This window comes from Psammomys obesus, unplaced genomic scaffold (assembly GCF_907164565.1).
Source record: "Psammomys obesus unplaced genomic scaffold, mPsaObe1.curated_primary_1811, whole genome shotgun sequence".
Classification (NCBI taxonomy): domain Eukaryota; kingdom Metazoa; phylum Chordata; class Mammalia; order Rodentia; family Muridae; genus Psammomys; species Psammomys obesus.
This window is the reverse complement of record NW_026596147.1, coordinates 1,865,803-1,890,572: the sequence shown is the minus strand read 5'-3', so window position 1 is coordinate 1,890,572 and position 24,770 is coordinate 1,865,803. Positions and strand designations below refer to the sequence as shown.

At 44.5% G+C, this 24,770-nt stretch overlaps 2 protein-coding genes across 6 annotated transcripts in view; one reads left to right on the top strand and one right to left on the bottom strand.

Moving 5' to 3' along the window:
- Positions 1 to 16,490, top strand: part of Mtus1 (microtubule associated scaffold protein 1) — a 143,775-nt gene extending 127,285 nt beyond the window's left edge. For all 5 annotated transcript variants that reach the window (XM_055593522.1, XM_055593523.1, XM_055593521.1 and 2 more), the window contains 7 exons: positions 3,661 to 3,875; positions 5,129 to 5,234; positions 6,271 to 6,344; positions 6,451 to 6,537; positions 8,406 to 8,522; positions 13,593 to 13,690; positions 14,371 to 16,490. In XM_055593522.1, coding sequence (XP_055449497.1) covers positions 3,661 to 3,875; positions 5,129 to 5,234; positions 6,271 to 6,344; positions 6,451 to 6,537; positions 8,406 to 8,522; positions 13,593 to 13,690; positions 14,371 to 14,584 — 911 coding nt within the window. In that variant the 3' untranslated portion in view covers positions 14,585 to 16,490. The remainder of the gene's footprint in view (positions 1 to 3,660; positions 3,876 to 5,128; positions 5,235 to 6,270; positions 6,345 to 6,450; positions 6,538 to 8,405; positions 8,523 to 13,592; positions 13,691 to 14,370) is intronic.
- Positions 16,491 to 17,110: 620 nt separating this feature from the next.
- Positions 17,111 to 24,770, bottom strand: part of Pdgfrl (platelet derived growth factor receptor like) — a 42,477-nt gene continuing 34,817 nt past the window's right edge. Inside the window, exons 4-6 of the mRNA XM_055593612.1 lie at positions 22,015 to 22,308; positions 18,881 to 19,020; positions 17,111 to 17,547 (exon numbers count right to left, since the gene is read on the bottom strand). Of these exons, the coding sequence (XP_055449587.1) occupies positions 17,359 to 17,547; positions 18,881 to 19,020; positions 22,015 to 22,308 (623 nt within the window). The 3' untranslated portion in view covers positions 17,111 to 17,358. The remainder of the gene's footprint in view (positions 17,548 to 18,880; positions 19,021 to 22,014; positions 22,309 to 24,770) is intronic.

The following is a 24,770-nucleotide window of genomic DNA, read 5'->3' as shown; positions in this document are numbered from 1 at the left end:
GTGTGTGTGTGTGTGTGTGTGTGTGTGTGTGTGTGTGTGTGTGTGTGTAGTGTATGGGGAGGGAAAGTAAGTGCTAGAGATCAAACTCAATAACCATTATATTGTTTTGCATTTCAAGCATGTTTCCAAGGAATATACAGTCAGGTCTGATTCCTCTGGTGATAACCTCAGTAACATATCACACATTCAAATGGTTGAGCGCAGGGCCAGACTCTTCCCACGTGTTGCCATGTTTGACCCCGCCGGGAAAGTAGCAGTGCTGCCCCTCTTTCAGAGATGAGGAAATGTGAGCGACCCTTCCAAATCACTGGGTAGACGACGAGGGTGCTGACACGCTGCAGCCAGGACTCTGGCTTTCTTCTACGAAGGTGCTTATGGTCCCAAGCACTGAAAATGCTGCTAGCTGTCCCCTATGAGGCATGCTCTACTCATGTATAAAAGAGAAGGCGGCTCTGTATCATTTGCAGGAACATTGACATTTTTCAGACCACGGCCGTGTAATGTTTTCCTCCCTAACCAGAACATTCATGAGCCAGCAAAGGGAAATCTGTATCTATGAGATGGAAATAATCAGCACAACTGCCCACCCTCACAAAAATCCCTGGGGACTAGTTAAGTAGTGGCTTCACTTCCTCTCTGTTAGGGGTAACTGCCAAAGGGCCTGAGAGTAATATGATTCTGTTTTCCCAAGGTCAGATTGGACTGTACAGTGATTGTTTGAAAAACAAAACCTGCCTTTCTTTACTTCTTGTGCCTCGACTTTTCCTTGCTCAAATAGCTGTGGTTTAGACAGGCAGGGCAGGGCTCCCCAGTTTTCCTGGTCTGGCCTGGCCTAATAGTCTCAGGGCTGGTGCAACTCTTGAGTAAAAGTGTCAACTTCTGTCTTTAACATGACTTAGACTTTAGAGATAAATTTTAAAATAAGTCTGTGTCTTTCTTTTTTAAGTCTGAAAACTGTTTAAAAACAAAGACCTAAGTGGTAGATTTTCTCAGCTGAGAGTAGCAGTGCACGACTTTAATCCCAGTATGCCAGAGGCAGGTGCGGGAACAGATCTGTGTGAGTTCAAGGACAGCCAGAGCTACATAGTGAGACCCTGTCTTGGGGGTGTGGGGTAGAATTTTCTATTCACGTGGTAACTTCATTAAACCGAGTACACCTAGCAGCATGGGGAAACCCCAGGGTCACTTACTCTTACTCCTGGATGACTTTCTGTTTTAGTTTGGGCTTTGTTGGTTGTCAGATGAAATGAAAGCAGTGGGCTTTGGGCAAAGAAGCAAGACAGCAGACTGAGAGAATGGGCAGGAGCTAGTACGGATGATATTGTAACCCCTCAACAGCCTAAAATTGTGGGGTGAAGTTCTTAGTCCCCTACCACAGCCATGTAGTATGTACCAGTGGACACGATGCGAGCCCTTAACAGCATTTATATGTGCAGTCTGCTAAAAAAAATAAAAATTAAAAAAAAAATCAGGAGGTCTCCACCAAATCACAGCTTCCTTCTGAGCCGAGGCTAGCTGACCCGAACTAAAGCTTTTTGTGTGAATGACAAGTACAGCCCAGCTGTTGCACAGAGCACTGTAAACAGCGGAAGGTCCCTTGCACAGCTGCAGGCTGATGTCACTCTCTGGGGCCTGGCCTGCCCTTTGGTTGTTGGGAGTAACAGCAGAAAGCCATCCACTCCCCCACCTGCTCTCCCCGCCCTTTCTCTTTTCCAGTTCTCCCCTCCCATCTGTTCCCTCTTCACCAAGATCCCAGTAGCCAGTGAAGCTGAAGCTGCACACTGTTTAAGCAGAGCAAACAGCCCTCTCAGCTGGTTAATGGGAGAAGATTTCTGTGTACCCCATTTGATCGTAAACACTGACGTGTTGTAATTCTACCTCCAGACCGACAGTGGTTTGATTATAAGCAGATGTGTGACACTCAGGCAGGTGTGGCCAGAGTTAGCCTGCACGCGGAAGCCCTTTGTGCCTGAAGTAGATGCAGGTTCTCTCAGCTTATTCCTGAGTGACAGTGTTTGCTGAGACACCAGTCTGCCCAGAGACCCCTTTGTATTGAGGCTTTTTGTATATGAGACGTTCCTGTCTGGTGTGAGTTTCCAGATGAGGCTGGAAGTGTTTGTTCATATTCGCTAACGTGTAAAATTCTAAAACCAGCATTTCTCTTGCTAGAAACTGATTCCCCCATTGATTTTTACAGACTTTCCCCACATAAACGTCTGAGTCACACAAGACCTTATGGGAAGGCATCCGTCATTCTCATTTTTACATGATGCTAAGTCAGTTGGCAGAAGCTAATGTTGTGTCTGCTAGTTAGAGTACTGCTGTGTGTCTTGAACCTTCTTTTCTTTTAATAAACACTGTAAGTAAGAGTATGCTTGTTAGCAATTAAGAAAGTCATTCATTAGTTTAATGAATTATTTTAAAGGGAAAAAAGCTTAATAGTATTTAATCCCAGTTGTTTTTCGTGATGGCTCCTATCATCTGTCTTCTTCTGACATTTTGGCTCTTCCCTTCAAGTATTTCTGCTTTGTAGATTGGTTTGTTTGTGATATTTGTCTGGTTATGGTGGTATTGTTTGTTTTGAGATGGTCTTGCTATGTAGCCCAGGCTAGCCTCAAATTCAAATAACTCCTCCTGCTTCAGCCTCCGCAGTGCTGGGACTTGAGGCACACAGCACTTGGCTCTTCTGTGTAGATGTACTATGTGCTATTACATACGGATCGTGTGGGAGTAATGTTTTCAGTCTTTATACTAGAATTTTATTAATGCATTTCCAACTCTACCTAATCCATCGAGCAAATCAAAATCATGATTCATCCTTTCACATGCACTAAGATGGATAGTCTATATATTTTTCTTTTTAAAAAATGAGATTAATATAACTTCATCATTTCCTCCTTTCTTCCCTCCAAAATCTTCCTATATACTTCTTCTTTTTTTTTTTTTTTTCTAATTAAGCATGTTTTTTTGGTGAGGATGTGGAGAAATGGAATTGTCATTTAAGACATCAGGGATCATGTAGCTATCGGTGTCCCTATGTCCATGGTAGCCATTGTTTAGTGTGGTCAGGTGGTAGAGACAGAAAGAGCCATCAGTGGATCAGGATGTGATATGTGCAGTTAGTGGAGTCTTAGGTCCCAGCACATGCTGTAGTGTGGATGAACCTTGAGGCCACTGTGCTAAGTGAAGTAAGCCAGGTAAAAGGAAAAGTAGTGCATGGAAGAAGGGGGCTTTCAGAGATGGGCGATATGGCAGCTATAATCAAATCGCATTACATGTGAGAGAAATTAGAAAAGACTTACCTTGGTTCACAGTCTTGGAGGTCTCAGCCCAGGATCTGGTGACCACAATCCTTTGTGCCTGTGGAAGGATACACATCGCAGCATGTTAGATCACATGGTTGAGGAAACCATTTGCCTCATAGCTGGGAAATTAACGTGAGGAAGGGACAGCATCCCTAAGGTCCACCACTCTCCAGTGGCATTGTGGGCCTCTAGCAGATGGGCCTTTGACAGACAGTTCTTACTTGAACTGCAGCACTGGTCACAGGTCAAGTGAACTGGTGTCATATGCCTCCAGAGTCATCAATGGTGTGTAAATGTTTGTCGCAGACACTGAACAAATGTAAAGGCTTTCCCCTTTCCTTTATGTCCTTTTTAGTTGCTGCTTCAAGCACCTGTGAGAAGCTAGAAAAGGCCAGGAATGACTTACAAACAGCGTATGAAGGGTTTGTCCAGAAACTAAACCAGCAACATCAGGCGGACCGGACGGAATTGGAGAACCAGCTGAAGGAATTCTACACGTCAGAGTGTGAGAAGCTGCGGAACATTTACATCGAGGAGGCAGACAAGTATAAAACTCAGCTGCAAGAGCAGGTTTGTGTGACTTGGCTATTCTGGCGAGGTAGCCGTCTGCTTGAGGTATGGATGCTGTCTGCATTCTTAATGAGCCATCCCTTGACTTTTAATTTAATTGGGGAAAGCTTTCTTATGATGATGATGAAGCAGTGTTAGGTGAAAGAAGGGAAAGGTAGCCAGTCACAGTGCTACACACTCCCAACCCCAACCCTTGAAAAGCTGAACCGGATGGATCATAGTTGAGCCCTGCCTTGGCTGCAGAGAAAGTTCTGGGCCAACACTGGTAACTTAGTGAGTCCCTGGCTCAAAAAAATAAGAACTGAAAACAGGGCCAATTGTGTTCTCAGTGACACAAAGTTTTCTGAGTCTCTGCATTCAATTCCCAGTACAAATGAATAAACAGATGGATCAAAACTCTGTAATCCTACCAGCTAGCTACTTGGAGAGGCTGAGGCAACTTAGAATGTCTCAAAGTAACAAGTAAAGGAGCTCTAGAGCTACAGCTCAGAGGTGCAGCAGGAACTTGCAAAAGCATGTCCAAGGTTCTGGCCAACCCCAAGTAGGACCGTTTCTTTTTTTTGTTTGTTTGCTTTGTTTTGTTTTTGTTTTTTTTAAAAGGATAGAAATATTGCAAAACCAATTCCCTTGGAAGTATCCTGGTGTTCAGCCACTAAACCATTTTTTTTTTAAAATAAATGCCTTAATAACCCATTTTTCCCCCATTAGTATCATAAACTTTGAATTTTCTGCCAGACATGGTGACACAGGCCATTAATCAATCCCAGCACTCAGGGAGACAGAGGCAGGCAAATCTCTGAGTTCGAAGCCAGCCTGTTCTACGGAGCTAGTTCCAGGACAGCCAGGGCTACACAGATACACCCTGTCTCAAAACAACAGCAACAACGATGACAGAATTTCCTGTGCTCTGTTTCACTTGCTATTTTAGTTAGTGTACTCACAGCCTATGCCAGACATGTGCTAAAGGCTGAGAGCAGGGTTGTCAGTGTGACAGGTACGGGCTGAGGTGGACCCGTGAAGTACGGCCCTGTGCCTTGAGATGGACTCGGCCGTTCCCATCAGTGAACCTGGGCCATCTTTGTTCCTGGGGAGGATGGATTGGAGTTGTGGGAGGGGCCAGGCCGGAGCGGGTTGTCATACACACGTGTTAGATGGGCACAAGCAAATAAAAGAAGTCCTTAGCAGATGTTCCTTCATTTGACTTGGTTGGCACTTTTATTTTTGCTGGTAGTTTATTGTTCTGTTCCTTGCAGTTTGACAACTTAAATGCCGCCCATGAAGCCACTAAGCTGGAGATTGAAGCTAGCCACTCAGAGAAAGTAGAGCTGCTGAAGAAGACCTATGAAACCGCCCTTTCAGGCAAGGGGATGCCTTTTGCTACTTTGTGGAGATGCATCATAGTTATTTACTAAGATGGAAATGATCCATGAGTCTCCCTTGCTCAGAATAACCCCATGACATTCAACTGGCAGTCCTCTTGTTTTCTTTGTGCATTGTTTGTTGTTAGTGGGTACCCTTTTCCCTTAAGGATGCAAATAATGGTTAGTTATACATGCCAGGCCTTTAGGAAACAGATTCTAAAAGCCTTTTTATGGTGGTGGTCAGTGGTAGCTGCTACTGTGGCTCCTGGGAAGGTCAAGGTGTCCGTTTCTAGCGTTGTGCTGTGAGGAATCCACACTTAAGCACTCTTGCACACCACGGCTGTGGGAGAGAACAAGTGCCATTTGATGGACAAGGGCAGGATATTCTGTGGCGACCTCACCGTCACTGAAAAGTTTGAAGTCAAAAGGAAGGAACAGGAAGCCGTTTCTTCCAGGACAAAGTCAGCAGTGCAGTGGGTGTCGCCATGAGTCCACTGCGGTTCACAGAGTAGCAGGGTTGTGTGTGGTTGAAATGGCTGTGTGACCTTTCTGAGGGACATCTCGTGAGACACTGATCTGTGTGGACCCAGAGGTGGTGGCAGACGGAAGTGGCTGCCTTAGATACACACTTAGTAAACATTGTCTTCTTCCTACTACTACAGGGCTTAATTTTAGACTTGTATTTTTTTTTTTCCAAGAAGAGCAAATGAAAGGGAAGACAGGGCCCACAGACCAGGAATCAGAAACCTGTCTTCTGAGACCCTACTTTTCATTCTGAGATTTTTTTTTTTTTTAAAGGTTTCTTTAGCCTCTCTTAGCATCAGGGTTTTCTGGTCATTGAACCAGAATTCACTTACCTACATAGCAAATCTGTTCTGAGAAGATGCGGCTTAACTTACAGAGTTACATCTTATGAATGGAAAGTAACATGAGCCGCACTCCATCAGCTCCTGTGTCTGTAGGGTCACGATCTCGTAGGATGTGAGTACCTTAAAAACACACACTCACAAAGAGCAAAACTCCCTTCTTTCCAGAAATCAAGAAGAGCCATGAGATGGAAAAGAAGTCACTGGAGAACCTGCTTAGTGAGAAGCAGGAATCCCTGGAGGTGAGTGGCTCCCGCCCGGCCTGTCAGGTGGCATGGAGAGTGCCTCTCTGTGCCCTTGAGCCTTCTCTGGTATCTGATGCCCCGCGGGTTACTGTTTGTGTTTCAGAAACAAATCAATGACCTGAAGAGTGAAAACGATGCTTTAAATGAGAAGTTGAGGTCCGAGGAACAAAAGCGAATATCAAGAGAGAAGGTGAGTAAGTGGTGCATTCTGGATTTTCCTTCTGCTCAGCTGCCATTTCCAGGCGATTAATTCTTCAGCAGCTGTGGAGATAACCAAGGCCTAGGGTCTTCTTCATGCTTGCAGTGCTTTTATTGTAATTGAATAAAACAATTTATTCACTGATTTTTATTTTTACACACCTCCAAAAATGACACATAGATTCAAATCTAGAGGTCTAAGCACATACCTATGGGAAACTTGGGAAAAATGTAAAACTGGGAATATTTTTACAACAACAACAACAAGCCTCCTTATTGTGATGTGGTTATAGAGCTGTAAACTTTACTATTGTAGTATGTTCGGTACACTGTGTATTAGTCACCAGTATCTGAATTCCAGACTGTTTTTCTCTCAAAAAAGAGAGAGACCTGTACTCACCAACAGGTGCTCTCCAGCCCCCGAAAGACTCCTGCCCTGAGCAAGCCACCGTCCCACTTTCCATGGATTTGCTTGTTTGGAACATCCTATAGAACCATTGGATGTGTAGCCGTTCATAATTATTCTTTTCACTTAGCCTGGTGCTGTCAGGTTCATGGCTGCAAAACATCACTTGTTTTGTTGTTGTTTCTGTTTTTTTGTTTTTTTTTTAACGAATGGGTAACATGTATGTAGGCAAACACTGATAACACATAAAAGTAATTTCTAGAAGTTGACAGGAAGTTATGTGGTTTTCCTCAAGTGAATATGAGGGCATTTATCTTACGGTCTCAAAAAAAAAAAAAAACCCTATGTAAAAGGACTACTTGGATTTTTATTTTTGAAGAGTCTGGAATTAAAGATGGGCATATGGTCTCTTGTTTTGACCCATCTGGGTCTGGTCCTCTACTGGCCGTTACAAAGCAGATTTATTTGACTCACAGAACTCGTTCCCTTTTCGTTTGAAGTAAAGAGTTGGAAGAGTGTGAGAGAAAAATAAAATTCAAGCTCCCCCACCCCGCAAATTCTCTCTCAGGATCCCTCTGGAAGGGAAGGCAGTTTTTGATCCAGGAGGTAGTTCTGATAATTTAAAGCACTGAATTTTGTCTGAGAAACTTTCTGAACATCTGGCCAATAGGGTCTTCTCTCCCTCCTGTTCTCCCTCTCTTCTATACATTTATCTATATGTGTATGTATGTGTACATATCTATATATACATATACATTTAGATAGATATAGATATAGCTGATTGGTATCAAATTGTTGAATAGTTCGGTTGAATTTCCATCGGTCAAACAAGGGGTGGGGTATAGCGGGATGCTCCGCAGTGGTGGTATCATGAGTGTCCACGGGAAAAAAAATAAAAGGTCTGTTTTCAACATTATGACCAAAGCCTTAGAGGTTAAAATGATCTTAATTCTTCATTTTTATTTATTTGAAACTGCGGTAAGAAGTTAGACCAGGCATAGTGACTCATTGCTATAATTCTGGCACTTGGGAGGCTGAGACAGGAGGATGGCCACACATTAAAAGCCAGACGTGGCCGCAGAATCCTAAGTCAGCCTGGGCTATAGAATGAGACTTTGTCTCAAAAAAGGAAAAAAAAAAAAAAAAAAAACAAAACCACATACATTTAGCTGGCTATAACAGCATTTTCTTATAATCCCAGCAATGGGAAGCTGAGGCAAGAGGATTACTGTAACTATCAAGTCAAGACTAGGTTTCAAAGCATGACCCCATGTTTAAAAAAAAAAATGCGAAAAAACAAACAAGTAAGTAGCTTACTGCTTTCTATAAGCCTAATAGATTCAGTACATAAAGAAGTCAAGACTGGATAGTATATGTGAAGTAAGTCAGAGAAATTATCTTCGTGTGTGTATGGTGTTTTTTTTTGTTTTTGTTTTTGTTTTTTTTATTTCCAGAAAACCCCTCAGGTCATGTATCTGGAGCAGGAACTAGAAAGCCTGAAAGCTGTGTTGGAGATCAAGAATGAGAAATTACATCAGCAGGATATGAAGCTAATGAAGATGGAGAAGCTGGTATGTCTGCTTCCAGCTGGTGGATTGAGCACCTTGCACGCGTGCATGCCTGTGTGTGTGTGTGTGTGTGTGTGTGTGTGTGTGTGTGTGTGTCTGCCTGCCTGTGTGCGTGCACACACATGCAGGAGAGTATTGTCTGGGAAATTGAAATGCAGAGCTGCACAATATCGGGAAAACTCGCTAAAGGATGGAGTTGCATTTTATTTTCCAGATTATTATTTTCCAGCTGATTCATTGCTGCCTTCTAGAACACATTTTTTTTTTTTTATGAAATGCATATAAAGCAGCATTTAGTTTTTGAAAAACTGTAACAAATCAGGTTCTCATTTCAGTAGTCTGTGGATCTTCACTTGCCTAATGGAAAATTTTAATTATTCTAAAGGCAATGTCTTAATGCACCACCCAGCCTGGACAGGACAGTCAGATATCTCAATTAGTTAATGTCATTGGCACCATATGATCTAGTAGAATTCCTTATCTTTTTGCTTTGTTTTGTTTCGTTTTGGGACAAGGTTTCTCTGTGTAGCGTTGGCTGTCCTGGACTTGCTTTGTAGACCTAACTGGCTTCAAACTCACAGAGATCTGTGCACCTCTGCCTCTACTGGGATTACCAGGCCTGTGCCACCATGCCTGGCCGAATTCCTTATCTTTCTAAGAATTAGAATGTGATAAAATAGCTGTGTTGTTGATAGGATTGACTGAATTAGAAAACCGCAAACAACTGTTGGAAAGAAACCATAATCGGCATTTGAGCCTACTCCTAGCTGTGTCTTCAGGGACATGCCCTTATGTGTACTGTCAGACTTGAAACTCAGGACCTGCTAGCCAGGACAGGAACCAACCTGGCAGGATTTGTCAGCAGCCCAAGTGACCCTGGCTGTTGGCTGTACTTTGCTCCTAGCTGCCAGCCACCTAGTGTACTGCCTGTCTCTCCTCCACCCGGTTTTGACTCAACACTCCTTAAAGAAATGTCTCATTCAAACTAGACCAGCCTTGGACAATAGGGAGCATAGAGGCCGCTCTTACCTGTTTGGCTTTTTGTTTGGAGTGCAGCGATTTGGCTTAGTTTGGTGTTTTGTTTCCTTGAGATAATTAATTGCTTCTTGAGTGTTTAAGGGAATATATAGATACTACTTCACTTTGTCAGGAGAAGTGGGAGTGTGTGTGTGTGTTCAGTGGAGTTTTAATCGGCCATAATGAAGAATGAAATTATCTAATTTGCAGAAGTAATGGATGGGACTGGAGATTATCATGTTAAGTGAAACAAAACAGACCCAGAAAGACAAATATCATTTTCTCTCATATGTAGAACCTAGACAATGAACAAGGTCTGGGGAAAGACCTTGGAAGAGAATGGGGACAGGCAAGGGGAGACAGGAGTGAGTAATGGATGGCAGATACAGTCAAATGCATTATATGCTTGAACAAAAAAGCTCATTAATGTGTATAGTGAACATGTGCTAATCATTTTTAAGAGAAACATATGGCCAAAGACACACACACACACACACACACACACAAAGTAGAACTATCGATTTTCAGATATGAGTGTTTCTTTTTCTTTAAGGTTTTTATTTTATTTTATTTTTTATTTATTACAATTTAGTCACTTTATCAAAGCTGTATCCCCCTCCCTTGTCCCCTCCTAAATCCGCCCTCCCCCCCTCTTCTCCTTCCATGCCCCTTCTCCAGTCCACTGAAAAAGAGGTCCTCCTCTCCTTCCGTCTGACCCTAGCCTATCAGGTCTCATCAGGACTGGCTGCATTGTCTTCCCCTGTGGCCTGGCAAGGCTGCACCTCCCAGGGGGAGGTAATCAAAGAGACAGCCACTAAGTTCATGTTAGAAACAGACCCTGTTCCCCTTACTAGGAAACCCACTTGGGGACTTGAGTTACCATGGGCTACTTCTGTGCAGGGGTTCTAGGTTATTTCCATGCATGGTCCTTGGTTGGAGTATCAGTCTCAGAAAAGACCCCTGGGCTCAGAATTTTGGTTCTGTTGCTCTCCTTGTGGAGCTCCTGTGTTTCTTAAATTCCACCCATTGACTTTGAAGCAAACTCCTTCAAACTTGGTGTCATGGTCAGGTTGGTCATTTAGTCCAGCTGTTTGGAGTTAACATGTGGCTGAGCTGGGACTGGATGCTCACAGAGGGTCTCACTCCCATGCCGATGCTTGGCAGGCCAGTCAGAGTCAGCGTTAGGGCTGGGGTTAGGGTCCGGGCCCCCTCCTGGAATAAGGGGCCTCATGAGGATGATTGGAACATTTCTCCTTGTGGGCATCCCCCCTCATGGAGGCATGTGTGGCAGCTCAGATGGCAAATCTGATATAAAAGTACCGTTCAAGACTTTACGTCGGTAATGTCCTGCCAACCCTAAATTCCAGGGACAAAGGTGCAGATGCCAACTGCACTGACAAACTGAGAGCTGCCACTGCAGTCTAAGCTGTGGGCGGGTGGAAGGTGAGGGCTCACTGCAGTGGACTTGAGTGCATCACAGTAAAGACCCCCATAATTCAGCAGCCTCAGTCAATGACAGTGACACGAGTATAGACCAGGCCCATGACAACTCAGCACTGTTTGCCGTGAATGGAACCAGCTTGAGTTCATCCTCATGGCTTCTGGAAGTCGCCGGGTTCATGACTGGTCTCCCGCCCACGATGAGGAATAACGTGTCTCTCTCCCAGGCCACTAAGGAGTTCTCCCTACCTACATTTTCAGTCTAGCCCAGTTTGAGAGAATACAGTCCATCTATCATGCGGGGGTCAGAATGGTAGCAGATACCTTATAAATGGACTCTTCCCATTTTGGAGGTACCAGAGGTAAAGGAAGTGGCTTTTTTTTTTTTTTTAAGGAATGCAAGAAACTCCCAGTTGTTAATAGGCCCAGCCCAGTACACACAGCACATCTTGGCAAAGGTCATCCTATGACACCTGCTCAGCAGGCAGGCAGCGATGACTCAGGAAACCCTGTTAGTAATGCGTTGCTTCATCTTCCATTCATGCATCTGAACTTACCAGGAGATCTCAGGTGATAAAAGGCTCTGCTATAAAAGTACGAACATATTTTAATTTCTGCTGAGCTATAATATTTCTGTTTTATGCCCCAACAGAAAGGCATCATAACAGTGCTAGTCGATGTGACACTGTTTTATGTAAAAGGGGATAGGTTGCTATGACAATGGGTACACCCATTGCCACTGATGAATTGTATACTTAGGAGCGCAAGGCCTTTAGAGAACTTAGGACACTTTGTATATTAGGGTCCTCTAACGGAACAGAGCTGACATGGTTATATGTTAAAGGAGGATTCACTCAGTTGGCTGACGTGGTGAGTTTAGAGTAGTCCAGTGATGGCTGATGGAGAGAGGCTGAGAACTAGTCATTGGTCAACTGGCAAGGCTGGGTGCCTCTGCAGTTCCAGTCTGGTGCCAAAGGCCAACGGGACTCCTGGAGAGCCCAGTGTGTATCATCAGCCCACACTGGAAGCACGTAGAAGCCGAGTCTAATATCGGACAGAATAACCAGCAGCAGTGTCAAGGGCAGATAAACTCCCCCTCGAGAATGAGGGCCAAGCTGGCAAAATGCAAACTCAAAAGCTTCCTTCTTCTATGTCCCTGTGGCTGAGTCACTACCAGACAGCGCTGCTCACATTTAGGCAATCAAGCCGATCCCCCAGAGGCATGCCCACAGACCAACCTGATATAGACAGTTCCTTCATAGTCCTTTCTTCCCAGATAATCCCACTGGGTGGTGCCACTTTGGCACAGTAGTTATCACACTTAGCATGAGGAAATTGTCTAAGGAAGACAGCTTGCTCTGCCCACAGTTAGCTCTGTGACATTAAAGGTCAAGTTTTTACCTCTATAAAATGAAATGTTGGTGGAATGATATTTTAAGGCCAATTGCTACTGTTTTTAATCCCAAGTTTTCCCAGTTTGTGTTTTTTTTTTAATTTTTTACCTTGAAATGCTTAGAGTAAAGCATTTATTTATAGCATTTCAGAGTGCCCCCCCCAAACACACACACACACACACACACACACACACACACACGCTTCTTTTTTTTATATTCTGCAGTTTTTCTAGAAAATTATTTCATCTGACTGGCTTGTTGTAAGCATTCTCTGGACACGAGGATGTTGTAAAAACAAGAATTCTACCCAGACACTGTAATTCAAGCCTGTGAGCCATAATGGGCTGCCATGGCAGAGACTTAGGGCTAATTTTAATTCACATTAATTCTGAGCTGTAATGTCACAAGTAATAAACCAATCCGTAGGAAAGTGGGCCCAGATGGGATCAGCTAGCCACCATGTCAGTGACTAAATGCCTTTTCTGGGATCTTATCCTTTAACCCTTTAATCCTCAACTGATCAGTATGTGAAAGTTAAGGCTGGGAAGACCAGCAGGACAAAAGTGTCCCTTGACCTGAGCTGAGCAGGGAAGCTTTTCTGTAATCACTTCTTCACCTCATGTGCTACAGAGCCTGGCTGTCTCTATGCGACCACATGAAGGTGTTCGAGGAACAAGTTTACGGCTTCCTGCAGCATGGCCAACTCCTATAGGCTCCCTCCTGTAGGTCCCTCCCTCCCTCTAGCTCTTCATGTTTTCTCCTTCCCTTCCCCCTCCTTTACCCTTGCTCCCCTCCCCTCCCCCTTTACGATATGTGCTTATGCACAAGAATGCTCTAGGATACAGGACATGTAATAAAGTGAGACACTGCAGTGTTTGCGCTTCCACCTTGAAAAGAGGCCAAGCACCCAGGGCCACGCAGGCATCACACCAGCTCCCAAAGGGACATTCTGAAAATGTCACCCGGAAGGAAAACGTTACTAACCTGGGTATCTTCCTTTTTTATGAGGCTTGATGAATTAAAACAAAAAAACAAAGCAAAAATAAACTAGATGCTCCGTTTCCCTCATTATTTTCCATAGGTCACATATCTGTATAAACACACTGGTGGGCCACTGCAGTTGCCCTCACTCAGTCTTTTGACAGTTACCCTGTATTAGACGCCTTAAAAAGGGAATTTATTTATTCATTTGTTTCTGACTCTGAACACTGTGTATACGAAGGTGGACAACAACACGGCCTTGGTCGACAAGCTGAAGCGGTTCCAGCAGGAAAACGAGGAGCTAAAAGCTCGAATGGACAAGCACATGGCGATTTCAAGGTAAACTACAAGAGTCTATTTAGCCTTGACATCTACTGTTCTCTTCTGGCCGCAGTGCGCCGGGTACCGGCTGGGCATGTCGGTGAGGCAGACAGAGCAGCAGTTCGTGCTCTGACCAATGTGGCCTAGACCTGGAGCTCACTAACAAGTGACGGCACTTTTATAGAAGGGGAGATCACAAATGTGAACAAAAGACAGCCCTCAAGTTAAGGCAGAAATAAAACAAGGCAAAGCCTTGTGCAAGTACCCCACTGCCTACTGGGAAATTCCCCAAAAACTAGAGCTGCCAATTATTACTGATAGGATTTTTTTATTTGGGTCAGGCTTAGGCTTCTGGAACTGGGGAGTTTGATTTTCATTTTTGCAGTGCTCAGACCTTAGCCAGGGCTTCAGTCAGGCACCCTCTCCCACCCAGCTATTATGATTGATATTTCTGGGAGGCCTGCCCTTTCGTGAAGGGAGGAGGAACAGATGAGGGGTGGGGCTACTGAGAGGAGAGGGAGGAGGAGGACTGCAGTCAGGATGTCATATGTGGATGAATAAACACAGAAACAAAACTATGAACCTGAGCAAGATCCTATTTATCCCCCCGGAGTAGGTTCTGTGCACCTTCAGATTAGAACGGTGGGAGTTACTTTTTGACCCAGATTCCGCATGATCTCTGGGTTTTTGTTTTCAAGGCAACTTTCCACGGAGCAGGCAGCACTACAGGAGTCCCTGGAAAAGGAGTCAAAGGTCAACAAGAGACTGTCCATGGAGAACGAGGAGCTCCTGTGGAAGTTGCACAACGGGGACCTGTGCAGCCCCAAGAGGTCCCCCACGTCTTCAGCCATCCCTTTCCAGTCCCCCAGGAACTCCGCCTCCTTCTCCAGCCCCAGCATCTCGCCCAGATGACGGCTTCCAGATGTGGAAGAGAGACTCTGGAGGCGCCGAGATGCGCAGTTCTGCAGGACTGACCCTCTTGTGGGAATGAGGGCTGCCGCGATGGCTTTCTGGAATTTCCACCGGGACTGCCGCGTCAGCCACTTACGAGTTGGGACGTCTGGAGGAGGACTTTTGAACTTGGTCCAAAAGCCTCCTCCAAAAATAGATTTTGGAATTGATGTGGACATAGTTGCACAAAGCACTTAAGGAACGAGGGAATCTTGTTCTTTGCCTTCCTTCACCTAAGCATAAGGGGAAAACTCTCAGGGGCCTATTAAGATAAAGATTTATAACCTTTATAATGTTCTTCACCAGAGACACCTTCTTGTGATTTTTATTTCGGTCTGTGGGCAGGGGTGTATGTGTGTGAATAAAATGGATGTACTGGTGTGTCACATGACTGTCATAGCCCTCTCTGCTGTGTATTCAAAAGTCAACAGCTGAATATAGCTGGGCCTATATTAATCAAGTCATAATCCATATACATGTGTCAACAAAAGCCATAGAAGAGAAAGCAGTAGTTGCTTGAATTACTACCAGCTCCTCTTAGCACTGTGACATGGCAGGGCTCGGGTATGACAGGAAAAACCTTTTGGTTTGTTGATGTCTGTACATTTCTCTGTTGTTAGTTTTTCAGTGTTGAGCATTGTCAGTCAGTACATTTTCTTTTCCTGTAGATATTTATGAGCCCAACTACTGTACTCAGGCTACGAGCAAATGTAGCACCCTAAATTTTTCTAAACACAGGTCTGTATAAAGAGTAAGGGGGCCGTACCAATGGATGTTTCTGACTCATCTTCACCTTGAATCTAAGCTATTTTCACGGAGGTAAACCTCCATCTTCCCTCCTGCTGTTTTTGACATCATCTTTTCCTCCTCCATGTAAAGCCACAGAAGCAAGCCCTCCACCCCCTTCCCAGCTTATCTTTGAGGTGCTGAACCTACTTTGCAAATTAGCTAAGCTCTGGATGGATCTGAGACTACAAATTTTGGAAACCCTTAGGGAATTCAGCATGCACTAATGGACAGAAGCACCTCCTTAAGCCATCAGCTCCTTGTTTGGTGGAAGAAAAGGGTCTGGGGGAGGGGGTTAACCCTGACATGGACCCCTCTGAGCATTCCTCCTGTTGTTGGAATGAAACAGAGCAGCCAGCCAATGAGTAAAGAGTGACAGCTTGTGCACCTCCTTCACACTGGATCTGAAGTCTTCGTGAAAGGGAGGAGGATAGCTGTGGCTCCTCACCACCCGACCCACGGGCTTCCCCGCACGTGTCAGCATTGTGATGTCAGTATTTACCGCTCCCTGTTCAATGGCTGGTCAAATAACCCCTATAGTTAGGACAGATTCAGGACACTAGAGGTGGATATGAGGGTCATCGTGGATCTGTATACTGCACCGCTGATTGGTATTCACGATGCATGCTTTTTATTAGTGGTTATGTTTGAAGTCTCTCTTCTCCAATAGTTTATGACGTATGTAACCTTCCATGTTTGCTTCTGATCAATAGGAATGTAGCGTCACTGCCACTCCTGGAATATCTCTGCTCCTGGTCCCAAGCCGTCTCAATGACATTAGCCAAAGTTAGGTTTATCATTTATGCCCTAGTTACGGTAAAAGTTCATGTGTTGCCTGCCATCCTTCATACCATTTAGATGTCAACCTTACAGTAAGTAAAAGGCTTCCAAGGTTAAGGCAAGAGAGAAATAGGAAACAAAATAGAGAGGTTTTAAGGTTTTTCTTCTTAAGCCAAATGTTTTATGTAAGATACAAAATTGTTAACACATCGTAAAAAATGTGGATGTGTGAACAGCTGTAGTTTATAGTTATGGAAAGTGTATTTTCCTTTGATCAAATAAATAATGCTGGACTATTCAATGTAAGAGTGGCAGCCTCTGACATACTTCACTCTTCAAAGCCTTAGGCTATGTACACTGCTTCCCCTCACTCGTTAGTCAAGACAGGTCTGCTAGTTTTCATAACTTCGAGCCCAATGCCAAAATTTGTTATGGAGGCAAACTTAGGGTTAAGATTTTCAAAATTCAAATATATGTATCAGAGAACTAAACTGTACCTAGTTTAAATAATTTCTACCGTATTGCATAAAACTGAAACATCTGTGGTCTAAGTATTTTCAAAGACGGGTCTGGCCAAAGCTGAACCTTCTTTTAATTTGTTCATTTATGTTAAAGTCTGAACTGCTAATAGTGTACATTCGGATCTTTTGAATAGGGGAATTTAAAATTAGTAATTTCTGTGTAGCAATTTAATATAAAAATATGTGATTTTGATACCTTTATAAATTAATTCACATTAGCTTTGATAAAGTGACATATATAAGCATTTGAATCTTGAGTTTTTGCTTGTGAGCAGTTGGACTTGGTTCGAACATCAAACAGAATACTAGATACCAACCCAAAGATTGCTGTCAAGTTCTTTTGGATATACAAACTAAATGATACATGCTTAGCTCATCTTTTTTTATAAAATCTTGCTCATTTAATAGAAATGATTAATACAAAGCTATTATATTAATTACATGTTTTCTTGGTGTAAAAACTAGAAACATGGCTGTAAGTAATCAAAATACTCACTTTTTGTTAGAACAGAAAAGGTAACACTTCTTTTAATTTGGATGTCTGTCTGACCCACTTGGCATTGGCCTCCCACAAAGCACTAAAAAAAGAGATAAGATCACCTCAAAGCTGTAGGTATAGATGGGCATCCCATCAGTTCACCTTCCAAGTCAGGAAAACTCAACAATGGTAGCCACTGTTGTCTCTCCCCGGAGATTCTGAGCTGTGCAAATGTAATAGCCTGCATCAATAGTCTCAAAGTCTTCAACGGTAATGACGCTCTGGGAGATTCTTGTGGTATGTCCCCGTCCTCTGTGGATCAGTCTCCAGGTGTCTTGAATGGTCACAGGCCTCTCATCCTGTTTAAAGATGGCACACGGGCTGAAGCCAGAGAGAGAAGCGGCTTCCCCCAGCTCCCATCCACCTGACCCATTCTTGACTGCAGAGCATAAGCTCACTGAAGACTAGGTGGTATGCTGAGCTCATGGCCTCTTTTTCTTTTGAATGCATAATCACTCAAGGCTGTATTTTTTTTCCCAAGTGGGGTCTTGAATTTCAGGATGCTGTTTTGTGATTTCTTTCTGCCCTTTATATAAGTAAGATGGATTATTGCACCTCTAAGGGGAACGAGTCTTAAGTGTAAATACACAGACATAAATATTTCCATTCTGTCATCTTCATATTGCCAACTTTCACTGCCAAGTGGTTCTTATTCATGGAGTTTAAGGTCAAAAGCCCAAAGTACTGGCTGTGTAAGTCAGTCAGAGCTACTTTGGAGAGGCAGGAAAGTAATTTGATGTTCCTTGAGACTACAGAGGGAGGCAAGTTGTACCAAGGAAGGATAAGATAATGCCCTAGACAGCATGGGCACCTAGTCTAGAAGATGGTCACTTTTAAGATCCATTTCAGGCAGGTTCCGTGATAAGAACAATGCTTTCTAATTTCACTTAATAAAAGTAGTTATGACATTAGTAACCTAATAAAATAACAGCAATGTAAAAGGTCATTCTATTTTAAAGCAAGAATGCCTAATTGTGACAATGTATTTAAATCAACAAAAAACGTAGCATATGAGGATGCTGGAAAATACGGCCCTCTGGGGATCCTCATTTTCCATCCAGAGCCTTGGCTACCTGGTATGTCTTGGGAGACCGTGTCTCCTCTGGCAACCAGACTGGTAGCAGAGCTGTTTATTTCGGTGAGCAGACCATGCGCAAAGGCTAAGGACGCTGTGCTTTCTTTTATAGAAGTCTATTTTTAAATGTATGCCGACCTTACAGCACCTTGTATTTCTGTGCCCACTTGGAGCATATCTGCTCTAAAGCCTTTCATGGGCCTTGTGTGGTGATTCGCGGCCTGTTGGCGCCTCACTTCCCCCCACCTGTGTCTTTGAAGCTTTGTGTATTGTGAAGGCTAAGGTTCACATGCAAGCAGTCTGCCCCTTTCGTGCCACAGTTCCTAAGTAGGAGCAATGAAAAATGACACAAAACGGCATCTTGAGCAAATTACCTAATAGAGCCACCCACTTTTTTTTCCCCCCTTTTTCTTTAAAACAGTATATTTTGAAGTAGATTGAAACATCTTAGGATACAAACACTCCCCTGGCTCCTACCTAAAACATAAACCTTGGATGGTCTCTCACTAAGTGATGAAATTTATAGCTGCTGGCTAAGGCTGGGGTGTGGCCCTTACCTTCTGCCCAGGAAAGATCCACCTGAATTCTACCTCAACATCGGGCTCCCCTAGGACAGTGCAGAGCACACTGATGTCATCTCCGCCTTTCACTTTGTTGGAGGAGGCCAAGATGGTTGTTGACGGAGGGCCACTGGGAACTGGGGGGGGGGGGGGGGGGAAGCGGGAGACAGAATAATGAGATCCGTGGCTGATGGTAAAAACGAACATCTTTGGGGAGAGGAAGCAGTTTCTGTAGTTTCACAGAGCCAGTACTAGCATACCTGCTTTGCTTTGTTTTAGAACAGTGGTTCTCAACCTTCCTAACGCTGCGACCCTTTTTAATACAGCTCATATTGTGCTGACCCCCAACCTTAAAATTATCCTCATTGCCACTTTGTAACTGTGATTTTGCTGCTGTTATAAATCCTAATATATATAGCTGTTTTCCGGTGTTCTTAGGCGACCCCTGTGAAAGGGTCATTCAACCCCAATGGGGTCACGAGTCACAGGTTGAAAAATGACGCTGCCTGTCTACCTTGGTAGTCCAATAGGGATTATTTCCTCCACAATCCAAGCTCCCCACCCCCATGCTTGTGGTTAGGAAATGAGCTAATAAGTCGACCAGCATCATGGGGAAACATAAAAGGTGTGGTAAGTGGGCAAAGGGGGAATGACACTCTGGAAAGAGTAAGTGAAGGCAGCCTGGCTGGGTGGAGATGCGCAGACAGATATTCGACCATTCTCAGAAGAGGTCCAAATATTCAAAATGAGAAAAATGTTTGCAGAAGAGTAAAAGTGCTACTTGTGTTTGAGGCACAGTCGTAATGTCTTAGAAACATACCTTTGTTATGGTCTGGCCACTCAATGGACCGTTTTGATAGCGGCCTGAGTAAGGAGATGTGGTATGTATGGCCTGGGCCTACAAGAGCAAGGCAGACAGATGGCCGAGCTCTTCGAGGCTGCACTCCAGCAGAGTGAGCAGCCATCAGGTGGGCAATTGTAACGCCTCCTTTGAACTCTGAAGAAGCCCAGAGTGAGCCTCAAGTTAACATGGGCTGAGAACTGGGCAAGCAGCTAAAGTCTTAGCTCTGTGCCTAAAAGACATGGGTGGAAGGATTTCCGAGAAGTCGATGAGGTGAGATGAGGTGACCCAGAGGGCGGGACAGTGCGGCCAGAGTAGTGACGCTGGCCATGCAAGGCCTGTCAGGACCTTGTGTTTCTATAGGTAAGAACTTGCTGAATGTATTGGTTGGAACTGCAGTCAGCAACTGTGTAGAAAATGGGTTGGAAAATGAGGTGGGAGAACGGGAGAAAGATATTCTCATTAGTACTAGCCAGAGGTGATGGTAGCTCGAGTCATTGATCAGGGATTAAAAACAGTTAAGATCCAAAACTGACTTAGTGAAGTCTGAAGGGTGAGAGGAGGGCAGGCTGGGCTTCTGTTGTGGCCATTCTCACTAGGTACCTGATATGGAGGGTATGGGTGAACCGTGCCTGCAGGGTGACGCTGAGTTCACTGATGGGCACAGGACTGGGTCAATGAGGATGTGCTTGCTAATTAATGGTCCTCTGGAGCATATGTGTACGGATGGACACATGGTCCTTGCCTCGATTTGGGCCACAGATGCACATTTAGGAAATCATTAGTTCACAGCTATGGTAGGAATGAGCATTTCCACAAAGACATCAAGGCATAAGAGAGAAGGGTACCTCAGGCACTCCCACATTTAGAATCTGGAGGAAATGGTAGGGTGTTTTTTGTTTTGTTTTGTTTTTCAGTTTTCCTGAGGCTCCAGGTTTAATCCCCATTTCTGCCCCCCCCCCCCCAAACAAAATCAAGTGCAAAAAGGAGCTGTAGAGATGGGTTGGCAATTAAGAGCACATACTGCTTTTCTGGAGGACTCCCAAGTGGTCTCTCAACTGACCATAACTCATGTCTCAAGAGACCTTCTTCTGGCCTCTTTGGGAACTGCACTCATTTGATAGCCACACATAAATGCAGGCAGAACATCCATATAGGGACAAGAGGAGGTAAAGAGTCAGGAAATACAAAGCCATTCTTTTGGAGTATCTGGCTGAGTTGTGGTAAGATATGGCCGCAGTGGAGAGTTGAGGGGGGCAGTCAAAGCAGGGTTATTAGAGTTATTCAGGAATAGTGTTAGAAACCCAGGCCCATTGAGTAAGTCCCACAGCAGAGAAGGGAAAGACTTCTAGAATGCAAAGTCTGATTTCTGAGAGCAGCTAACTTGGTAGACACACCTCTCTCCTGCTGTAAAGAAGTTTACTACATGGCTTCCCATCCCTCATCAGTGTAAGAGCTCTCAAGAGACACAAAAGGTCTATTGGAGGGGCTACAGGGCAAAAAGAATCACTTCCTTTTCCTCAATTTCAGGGAACAGAGTGGAGCACCCTCTCCAGAAAGTCAGGGGTGGGAGGGAGGCTCAGGAGAAGGTTGGCAAGGAAGGACTGTGCCATCAGCCCATCTGCCATCAGGGCAGAAAGGCCCTGGAACAGATGTGAGAGTGGTGGGCTGCAAAGAAGAGGGGCTGTTGTTGGGGGCTGGGGAGCCAGGGACTGAACCTAGTAATTCTACATGTGGCCAGTTGCGGTTGTTGGCATGTTCAGGTTGCAACTGCTGTGAGGCTAGAATGGAGGTGGCTGGTGAACAGGCCAATGGATGACACTGAAGTCATCTGGAAAAAAAAAAAAATGCAAAAGCAGGAAAAGCTGAAATGAATGGCAGGGAGTGACAGGAAAGTAAGCAAGAAAGCTAGTGGAACCACAGCCAGCACCATAGAGAGCAGAGATCTCTAACAGAGAGGGACAAAACAAGGGCCGTGAGTAGGGATGGGCACAACCAGGATGGGAAGGTGGGAAGTGGATGGTGATGCCAGGAGATACTGGAGAGGCTGATGAGGGCTGACAGTCCTAAAGGCAGAGGTGAACCTAAGGGACTTGCTGATCAAATGCAGGCAGAATGAGGGAAGGATGTGGAGAGTGGGGAATAGAGGGGCTGGGCCAGGGACACAGAACACTCTATTCCTGCAGTAGAGGAGCCCACAGAACACTATCCCATGCCTTTGTATCCCCCCTCCCCAGCCCCCAAGCAGCAGGCAGCGGCCATCTAGGTTTGGAGAAGGCAACCCACTCACCTTCTACATAGAGGAGCTGATACTTGACGGAGATCTGAGACTTTCCCCCAGCTTCGGCTTTGCAGTAAACCACACCCTGGTGATCGGAGTGAGGCTGAAGGTACACAAAGCCCCTCTTCATGTCATAAATAATGTCTGTTCCATTGGCAGGGATTTCTTTGGCTGGAAACTCCCTGTGGAGTGTGACTTTGGCTGACGGCACTGTCACTCGACAAGGAACCACAGCCTGCCTGTCCGGATTTAGGTAGACAATGTCAAAGTAACTGGGAGACGGCACAAACAGCTCTCCTTTCTCTGCAGAGAAGACACAGGCTTAATGACTTGAAAAATGCAGTGAAGTGACCTTAATGATTCTTTTTTTCTGGCTCACAATACTTTTATTATTTTTTGTTTATTACAATTTATTCAGTTTTTATCCCAGCTGTAGACCCTTCCCTCTACCCTCCCAATCCCACCCTTTCTCCCTCTTCTCCTCTCATGCCCCTCCCCCAGTCCACTGATAGGGGAGGTCCTCTTCCCCTTCCATCTGACCCTAGCCTATCAGGTCTCATCAGGACTGGCTGCATTGTCTTCCTTTGTGGCCTGGTAAGGCTGTCCTCCCCCTTCAGGGGGAGGTGATTAAAGAGCCAACCACTGAGTTCATGTCAGAGATAGCCCTTACTATTCCCCTTACTAGGGAGCCCACTTGGACACTGAGTTGCTATGGGCTACAACTAGGTTATCTCCATGAATGGTCCTTGGTTGGAGTATCAGTCTTAGAAAAGACCCCCGTGCCCAGATATTTTGGTTCTATTGGCCTCCTTATGGAGCTCCTGTCCCCTCCAGGTCTTTCTATATCTTCTTTAATAAGATTCTCTGCACTCTGCCCAAAGTTTGGCTATGAGTCTCACCTTGATCTGCTTTAATACCTTGCTGGGTAGAGTAAGTCCAAGTAGATCAAAGACCTCAACATAAAACCAGATACACTAAACCTATTAGAAGAAAAAGTGGGGAAGAGCCTTGAACTCAGTGGCACAGGAGACAACTTCCTGAACAGAACACCAACAGCACAGGCTCTAATCAATAATCAATAAATGGGACCTCATGAAACTGAAAGCTTCTGTAAAGCAAAGGACAATGTCAACAGAACAAAACGATAGCCTAAAGACTGGGAAAGGATCTTCACCAACCCTATATCTGACAGACGGCTAATATCCAGAATATATATAAAGAACTCAAGAAGTTAAACTGCAACAAATCAAGCAATCCAATTAAAAAATGAGGTAGAGAGCCAGATAGAGAATACTCAAAGGAATATTGAATGGCAGAGAAACACTTAAAGAAATGCTCAACATCCTTAGTCATCAGGGAGATGCAAATCAAAGCGACCCTGAGATTTCACCTTAATGATTCTTAAAACCAGCACAGAAATTAGTTGATTAAGACAGTGAACTCAGCACACTGGGTCTCTAAGAAAAGGCTGGGTTAACCAATCAAACAAACAAATAATCAAGGCTGGGTAGGGGATTGTTTGGCTGTTTTGCATACTGCTATAATTTATATGTTGACTGTCCCCAAGAGGTCCCTGAGTTTAAGACTTAGCTATTGGAAGTTAGGAGGTTTGGGGGTGAGGGGAGAGGCTTTAGGTCAGTAGAGATGTGCTCTTGAAGGTACTTGTAAGACATTAGCCTTCTTTTCTCTGTCCCCAATTCCTGACAATGATACCTGTCTCAACATAGGACCAAAGACACAGAGTCAATGGATCATGGACATGAACCTCCAAAATTTTCTTCTTAGTAAATTAGCTGTCTTAGGTATTTTATTAGAGCATGGAAGGGTAACTTACCTATATCCCACATCTCCTTAAAGGAAACAAAACAAAAACAAACAAACAAAAAAGATGTTATTTCTACTCAAATCAGAGCCATGGATCACATTGATGAAGCAAGGGAGGAGACAGATTTCCTTAAGTTAAAATAAAAATTTTAAAGATTTTACTTTTAATTATGTAGGGGTGTGTGTGTGCATTTTGTTACATGTGTGTGAGTGCCTGTGGAGGCCAGAAGAAAATGCTGGATCCCCCTGGAGCTGTAGGTACCAAGAGTTGTGAGCCACCTAATATGGGTGCTTGGCTCTAATATCAGGTACTATGTGAAGAGCAGGTGCTTCGGAGCCAGCTTCCCAGGCCCGTGAGAAACAATCATAAGACCTCGAGACACTCTGTGCTTCCATGCAGAGAATGACCCTCATGGCCAAGAACCAGAAACTGCTATTTGGAAGGCATTTCTTATACAGTGGAGGGAGGACCTCCTCTGGAAGGCTCATCATAACGACATCAGTGTCCTCACCAAACCCAGCGGGTAGAGTATATGCCAAGGCTAATGGAGGAGGCTGGCATGGAGACAGAGGGAAACCTGCAGATCTCAGGCCTGGCTTCTACTTGGCTACCACATACCTGGAGACTTTAACCCCATAGTATGCGGACATATACACAAATGCATATATGCACGCATGTACACACGTACACCTCCCCCCCAACCCCTGTTATGCACCCTGTCAGATTCTTTAAACCCTAGATGACATTTCTGTCTCACAGAAAGGGAACAGGCAAGACTAACTCACAACACCCCTAGGACAGCAGAAATAATTTTGGGTTGGGCTCTTGGGGCACATGTGTGTGTTGTTTGTTTGGCTTGGTGGGGCACATTAAATCCTTTATTTTCTGGATTGTTCTGTAAGGGGATATTATAGTAATTGCTGAGAGAGTTCTGTGGGGC